The sequence below is a fragment of the Citrus clementina genome, unplaced genomic scaffold (genome assembly GCF_000493195.1).
Source record: "Citrus clementina cultivar Clemenules unplaced genomic scaffold, Citrus_clementina_v1.0 scaffold_4, whole genome shotgun sequence".
Taxonomy (NCBI): domain Eukaryota; kingdom Viridiplantae; phylum Streptophyta; class Magnoliopsida; order Sapindales; family Rutaceae; genus Citrus; species Citrus x clementina.
In genome coordinates, this window is record NW_006262274.1 from 23731924 (window position 1) to 23740472 (window position 8549).

Sequence of the window (8549 nt, forward strand, 5' to 3'; positions counted from 1 at the left end):
ATTCACGGATTTGTTGTTCCCCTCTTTATTATTTATGAAGACGACATAAAGCTGCATATCATCATCTACCAAGCTGTTAAGAGAGAAGTTTGTATCTGTGCGTATTTATATCAAATTAATCAAGAAAAATAGTTTTGAGATTGAAGGTGACGTTTGCCTAACAATGTTTTTTACACATAACATTATTGTATTTCTTTCTTGTGGAAATAGGAGAGGGGGAAGGCAATTCCACAAGGGATACGTCTCCTTTGATGACCCTTTCCACTTGGCTTTTTGTGCCTTATTTATTGACTTAGCTGCTCCAATCAGAGTGATCACTCCTTCTTGTTTTTCTCTTTTTAATACACATCAAAAACTTTGTATCTAACAACTTTATGTTTAAGATATGTACATACTTCTTTTCTGTATGTACGCATTTATATAAACAAAATAAACAAACCAATACGCATACACATTGATATACTATGCGTGTTTGATTTGTCAATATCTTCTCATTGATAAGACCATTAAATTTTGACTAACAAAGTGTGTGTATGACAGCCAAACAAACTCTGGCTAATTAAGTAATTGACACATTGGATAATATATGCACCTTAACAAATATACGAGAATTTCACTCACATACATACAATAGACAATTAGTTTCATTGATGCAAAACATGAGTTTTTTTTTTAAAAAAAATTTTAAAGGACCCAAAATTATTTGTTATATTATTATAAGCAATTGTCGAAAATAATAATGTATGGTAATAATAATAATAATGGAAAATTGACGCGGATGCGTTGGTTCAAACTTCAAACCCACTTCATGTTCATGGGCCCTTGCCACGTAAACCACAAAACTAAAATGCAATCTGTGTCAAGTAAACAACCATACATGCCACATGGGTAGCCCCGCTCACTCTTGTATTTCGCTCTCTTGCACATAAAAAATCAAGCGGTGTTAAGATAACAACTACCAATAATCCCATCATTTACACTTTACTTTAAAAGTTAAAAAGCAAAACCAATTACCGCACAACTCAGATATACAAAAACACACGCACATTTCATTCGTTATCTTCACTGCACGTGCATCCTTTTACATACCAAACACACCCCGTTTCGTTAGTTAAAAATTTAATGTACGTTCTTTTAAATCTGCAACCCTTGTGAATCAAATTTAAAATAAAAGCAATACGGTAATTACTTAGAGTTTGATTGGGATTGAGGTTCTACATTTGTTGTGAAAAAAAAATTATAATTATAAAATAAAAGTTAATAGTATATGGTAAATATAATTTTTTAATAATAATTTTGATAAAAATATTAAAAATATAATATATTTTTCATTATACAAGTGAAAAATTATATTAAAATATCTTTTAAATTACAGTATTTAGTGGTTGCCAAATATTTTAATATTATACATTTTAAATTACAACTGTCCAATCTTAATCTCAAACATACTCTTATACCCAAATACGGCGAGATTACAAGTCAAATAGAGGGTGAGCGAAGGCGTTTTCCGTTACTTTTGTATGAATCTTTTGCTAAATCAGAATGTGCGTGCGTTTTGTGAGGTCGTAATTAGCAATTAACAACTTTCTCACCGTCCAATAATGCTTCACATGACCACACGTCTTTACACAAGTGAGGGACACGTGTCCGGACGGCACTGGCGGAGAGGCCGCCTCGGTTGATGAGGGGGATGGGATTATTATAAGTGGTTAGTGCACGCCAGAATCTTTTTTGTATAGTGGGAGTTGCTTGCTTGGTTTTGAAGTTTGTTTTATTTATTAATAAATACATATAAATATACTGTGTTTGTGTATGTTTACATATTTTTATGTGTTCAATTATGATTTATTATTTCCTTTTTAAGTCGATAAAGATGATGTTTGCACGTGGCCATGTTTTATGTTTTCTCATTTTTCAGATCAACCTTTAAACTATTTTCAAAAGCCCCTTTTTTTTCTTCTTCCGAACCCTCCTTAAAAGGCAATTTTCCAACTTCCCCTAGATATATTTACTCATTAATTTTGTGTTCTAAAACCCGTAGAGTTTTTTTAATTATTCACAAATACATGAATATGATTTTTTAAAAAACAAAAAATATGAATGAAAAATAATAAAATAATAAAATTTAATCAGCTGATATATTATTCATTGAATGACTATTAGTATAAACTAATAAAATCACTAGGGGCAATTTAACTTATAAAATATCTTGATGTGCAATTTAACTTATAAAATATTTGGAGGCATATTAACATCAATGATAAGAATTTGCACACGGTTTTAAACTATAATTAGAAAGTAAAAATATTAGTAATTCAAGTTACAAAGAAACTCATTAGACATGTTTATAGTTTCTCAACTTTTATAACATGTCTCATATATTTCTAAATAAAATATGTACGGGTGAAATTGCATATACACACAATAAAATTATATAGCCCGCTACAACATACATTCAAATGATAGTTAAGTTGATTGGTCTTTTATATAGAATAAAAAGGTCAATAATCTAAATTCAAGATGATATATTTATTTTAAAAGTGGAAAAGAGTAAGGTACAATGTAACGATTGAACAAAATAATAAATAAATATACCATTCTTACCTTTTTAAATACAAAGTATAACCCTTTAAATTGTAGCAATCTAAGTTTAGAATGAATTGAAGAACCAACAACTTGTTAGTAAGTTGAACAACAAAAAATACAATATCAATGAGGAAAAAAGTATAAATAAGAAAAATATAAGGGGCACGATTGCAAAAGTCAACATTAGTCTAATTACTGAGAAAATGAAATGAGAACAAACACCCAATTCAAAGACAGTCCACTCAAATTACTCATCACTTCGTAAATCCCAAAACTTTACCAAGATATAATCACCTAATAGGAAAATGATTACCCACTTGGTTTGCACACATGAATAAATCAAGACCATTGATTCATTTCTTCTGTCCACAAAACCATCCAAAAATATCATTAGTATTTAATTCACACCCATCCACTATCGAATTAATGCTAACAATTAAAAGCAAAATATATAATTAACAAGCATATGAATCATCGTCATCATTATCATCTTCTATTAAATTATCAATTTAATGGAAGCAAAAGCCGGCACAGATGGACATTCTCCCATGTGTACTGCTCTTTTTATTTGTGGGCTTAATCGATATTACAGCCAAGTGTAGAGGCGGCCGTAAACAAAATAATAAACAAATACCGGGAAAAAAAAAAAACGAAAGTAAGGGGGTGTTTTTTTTTTTAAAAAAAATATTGACACGCTCCTCCAGTAAGAGCTGCCCACGTTCTCCGACACGTGGCACGCTTACCTAGAGCGATGTCTTTGCAAACGTTTGTACACGTGTGCGTGCGTGTCGTTGTTCAGATTGAACATCGAAGTTTTCTTTCGATCACGTGCGCCGCACGAGCCACTCATTGGTTCCTTTGGTCTCCTCGACGACGCCGTCAAGTCATACACGCAAATCAGAACACCATGATCTAAAACAGTTGTTACCTTTGCGACATCTCAAAACTACCAGTAAAAATACGTTCTAAAAAGTGGAATAACGCGTCCCGGATTTGAACGTGGTTAATCCGCCTGTCTATTCAGAGCACCGGAATATCACGTTTCTTAAAATGTCTAAATATATTTTAAAGAAATATACCTTGTTAGAAACGATCAATTTCGACGGTCAATATATCAGGATAAGAATGGTTGCAATTTGGACCGTATGATGTGAATTTGGGAGAGACGTAAAGAGAGAAAAGTCGGTGGGACCACTACCAGCTCGACGGTTTGGAATCACGTCCGCCGAGGGGCTGACCCGCACACAAACAAACTATTACAACTAAATTTTGCTTTCTTTTTCTCTTATAAGATTTTAAATAATTATTTATTTTATTCAATTATCTTTAGTTGTTTGGTAATTGGTGTGGGATCCGATTGAACGAAGATAGTGGTCACTTTCATTATCGGATTCTTTTGACATACACAATCCAATAAAAAAAAAAAATGCTATTAATCGGTCACTAAATCTTGCAAGAGATAAATTAAATAAATCCAAACGTGATTTTTATATTTGACCCCGTCATTTTTTTCTTTTTTCCTTGCTCTGTCCAGTTGGGCCGTTCTTAAAAACGCGGCGTCGTCACGTCAAAAAAAAAAAAAAATGTTGCTGCCCCTACGAAATGTCGTTTTGTTACAATGTGATAAGGGTCGTCTTATCACATAATCACGTTCGAAATCAAGGTCAATGATTATGATTATCAGATATGACCACGCTAATTTGTAACTTTCAATTTTTGATATATATATTTTTTTAAAATAGAGAAAGTAAAGGGAGGTGGGCGGGACGTTATGATTATATTCAAGGTGATAGGCAAGAAAGTTATGAGGAGACCCCATTGAAGCCTATATATTATAGTATGCATAATTAAAAGTTGGAATGATTAGTGAGAATCTGGGCACAGTGAAAGGTTTATTAAATTTGCGCTGTTGATTGACAATTGTGAGTATGCCAAACGCAGAGCCAATTGTGCCAGCCAATGTTTGGTTATTTCTTTTCATTTGTAAAAGAATTTTATAATTTGTGGTTGTAGTCCAAGATAAATTTCATTACAAATCAAGGGGAACCTGGTAGACTTAAATTTATCAGTTATTGACCGGTCAAAAAATAACTACATGTCTGGTAATTATAATTATCATCATAATTATTGCTTTGATAAGAGCTAATTATCAATCGACTTGACAAGTCGAGGTTTGGATAATCAGAATAAAAGCCAACTAGATTCAATTACATCCCCCTTCCCGCGACGTGCAGGAGTGAAAACCCCGTCACCAGTACGACAAATTGACTAGACGATACGCTAAATTGCACCATCTCAAACCAAAATTTCCTACAAAAGAGAAGACGTGGCGGTAACGGAGTGCTCCCTCCTCCCGCTGGCCTCTGTAGAACGAACGGAAGAGAGAGAGAGAGAGAGAGAGAGAGAGAGTTTTATTCCCATTTGCCGTCCAGACAGTCAACACGTGTCTGAACCGGCAGTAACCAGTTCCTGGTTTCCAAAACGGCAAAAAACGACCTTCTTTGTTTTCCTGTGGGACCCGCCGCCACCACCCGTAAAATTAAATTTATTTAAAAGATCCAAACAAAACAAAATACACACACATTACCATATCTATCCGTCTACACATTAATAATATATATATATATATATATAAAATAATATTTGTATTTTTTTTTCATAAAATGAAATAAAAGAATAAATAGAATTTAAAAATAAAGGTTTAAGAGAAGTAAAGGGGGGCCAGAAAAGATTTTGCTCTTGAAAGCCAAAAAAATAAAAATAAAAATAAACCAGCAAAGAAGCTGCGCTCTGATTTGCAGAGAGAATCCACAGAGAGAACGCGAAGAACAAAAACAGTTAATATTTGTTGCATGAATGAATGAATGAATGAATAAAACGAGAGAGAGAGAGAGTTAAAATTTTAAAATTCCAATCAAGTCCTCATTTAGTTCTTATCCAATCCAAATCCAAATCCAATACTCGTAAGTAGTCTCTTTTGCATTACTATTGATCCCTCCCTCTTTTGTTTTTAATTTTTTGTTAAAACGTTTTCTTCTGTTTCATTTCATTTCTTATATTTTTGTTTTTCTCTTTTCATTTTTTATTTATTTCGGAAATGAGAAATTAAAGGATAAGTTTTCGGTTACGGGTATCAAATTGGAATCAGATCTCAATTAATTGGATTTCTGTTCATTTAAATCTTGTATTTCGACTCCTAAATTTGGTAATTTCTTAGACCTTGCTTGCGGAATTTTTATTTCTTATGTTCTTCTAATTTGAGTACAAAGATCTGGAGTTTATATTTTTTCAATTAAATTTGCCAGTTTTATAGTTAATTGTCATTAGCTAATTCGGAAATTTGAGCTTTGCTTTGGAAGATTTGTTTTTGGCGTTCAATCTGGATCGTTGGTTTACTGGAATTCAGATCAGTTAACATTTGAGATAAAGCTCAAAGCTTAGCCTGTTTTTATTCTTTTCCATTTGCGTTTATGGATTTTATATCAGTGATAAACAATTGAAACAGAAAAAATTTCGTTTAATTTTCTTTGACTAGGGTGATTCTTCATTGTCTCAACTGCAATTTTCGGGGACTCGACTTTACTGAGCGGCAACACTGGAGCTGAGGTGAGTTGTGTTGTTGCTGTTGTTATTTTGCTTTGGTGGTAATTGAAAAGATATGTTGGAAGGTCGATGCTTGCTGACATCAAGGGAAATAACTAGCTTGTGCCATCCAGAATCCAAGTGGTCTTACATGACCTGTATGATAGACCTAAATGGCAAGCGACCATTAGAAATTGATGGCGATGATGATTGTCATCACCAACGTAACAAATCCTTAAAGCTATCCAATTCTCGTAAAACAGCAGGAACTTCGCGGGAGCAATCTGATGATGATCAGGGATCTGATGATAACTTACAGTCTGAAGATAATCACCAGGCTGATGATCATCAGCAATCAAATGCCGGGCATTCTTCGGATTTGGACTCACTTATTCAACCTATTGGTCGGGACAACTCCATTAGTTGTCTTATTCGTTGCTCGAGGTCTGACTATGGTTCTATTGCGTCTCTGAATCAGAGTTTTCGGTCCTTGATTAGGAGTGGAGAGTTGTATAGGCTGAGGCGGCTGAATGGTGTGATTGAGCATTGGGTTTATTTTTCTTGTCACTTGCTTGAGTGGGAGGCATTTGATCCTATTCGTCGCCGGTGGATGCATTTGCCTAGGATGACTTCTAACGAGTGCTTTATGTGTTCTGATAAGGAGTCCTTGGCTGTGGGCACTGAGCTTCTTGTGTTTGGTAGGGAGTTAACAGCCCATCATATCTCTCATGTTATATATAGATATAGTATTTTGACAAACTCATGGTCATCTGGGATGAGGATGAATGCTCCAAGGTGTTTGTTTGGCTCTGCTAGTCTAGGAGAGATAGCAATTTTGGCCGGTGGTTCTGATTTGGAAGGAAATATTTTAAGTTCCGCAGAGATGTATAATTCAGAGACTCAAACTTGGAAGGTACTGCCAAGCATGAAAAACCCAAGGAAGATGTGTTCTGGGGTATTCATGGATGGGAAATTTTATGTTATTGGAGGAATAGGAGGGAGTGATTCCAAGGTTCTTACATGCGGTGAGGAGTATGATTTGGAGACAGAAACGTGGACTGAAATTCCTAACATGTCTCCTGCACGGGGTGGTGCGGCCAGGGGGACTGAGATGCCTGCATCTGCTGAGGCACCTCCTCTTGTAGCAGTGGTAAATAATGAACTGTATGCAGCTGATTATGCTGACATGGAGGTGAGGAAGTATGACAAGGAGAGGAGATTGTGGTTTACAATAGGAAGATTGCCTGAAAGGGCAAACTCCATGAATGGTTGGGGTTTGGCGTTTAGAGCTTGTGGTGATCGGCTTATTGTCATTGGTGGACCGAAGGCTTCTGGTGAAGGTTTTATTGAGCTCAACTCATGGGTTCCCAGTGAAGGTCCTCCTCAGTGGAACTTGCTTGCCAGAAAGCAGTCGGCTAATTTTGTCTATAATTGTGCTGTGATGGGTTGCTGAAGAGCTGGATATTGGTGGCACCATGCAGACTGTACAAGATTTCTTTCCTTCAACACAGGATTAAAACAGCTAATGGGTACTATTATTCCCCTTCTTTCTTTTTCTATCTTTCCCCTTTTGGGTGGGGGGAGGATGGGGAAGAGTTTCTGATTTTACTCAAGATTCAATGAAATGTTTTATTGGAAGGAGATCTTGAGTTTTTATTTCTTTTTCCAAACTTAATTCAAAATTTCTTCCATTAAATTTGTGTCTTCCCCCATTTTTAGTCACATGAAAACTTCCAAAAAGTTGGCATCATGTAGCACAGGAATAGGTTAATAATTTGAAGTACCATCTCATTGGTAGGTTGTCATTAGAGATTGCAGAAGCTTTTTTTTCAAGAACACAGAACTAAGAACTAGTAGTATATGGGTTTCATGATCCTCAATTTTCATGCCATTGTCTTCAAGGGAGGAAATAAGTTGTAGGTTGTTGTCTTGGATGCTGGCATATGTACTGATTACATTTATCCTTGCAATTGATGGGCTATATATTATGAGCATTTTATTCTGGATCTGTTTTGTATCTTTTTGGAGCCTTCAATTGATTTAGATATTTAAATATTTTTTGTTCTTACTGATTAACAATGTGCCATTGCATTCTGAATTGATAATATCAATTTGCAATGTCGTTTGCTTATGAATGATACCTTGAATGATATATCATTTGTTATATATTATTACCCTCTATTGATATGACTTCTAGACTTCTATAGTTTATCTTTTTTTTTTTTTTATTAACTTTTTCTCCTCTTCTATTTTTGTCGAGTTACAATGTAAGGCCGCACCACATTCCTTAAATATTTGGATTTCTCATTTATTTCAGCTACAATGGGAAACTTTTATATTCTTTTTAGTTTGTGAAACTCATCATAGTAAAGATACATTTG

The 8549-nt window shown here is 34.5% G+C and overlaps 1 protein-coding gene across 3 annotated transcripts; it reads left to right on the forward strand.

The window, feature by feature from the left end:
* Positions 1 to 5268: 5268 nt before the first annotated feature.
* On the forward strand, positions 5269 to 8339 carry LOC18044957 (F-box/kelch-repeat protein SKIP11). Of its 3 annotated transcripts, XM_024185698.1 has the most exons (3): positions 5269 to 5549; positions 6122 to 6192; positions 6303 to 8339. In XM_024185698.1, exon 3 carries the CDS (start codon positions 6320 to 6322, stop codon positions 7619 to 7621), a length of 1302 nt encoding a protein of 433 aa, XP_024041466.1. In that variant the 5' UTR covers positions 5269 to 5549; positions 6122 to 6192; positions 6303 to 6319; the 3' UTR covers positions 7622 to 8339. The 3 variants fall into 3 exon arrangements, with proteins under 3 accessions (XP_024041466.1, XP_006438659.1, XP_006438660.1); XM_006438596.2 differs by having other exon boundaries at positions 5270 to 5549; positions 6122 to 8339; XM_006438597.2 differs by lacking the exon at positions 5269 to 5549 and adding an exon at positions 5582 to 5791 and having other exon boundaries at positions 6122 to 8339.
* Positions 8340 to 8549: the final 210 nt, after the last annotated feature.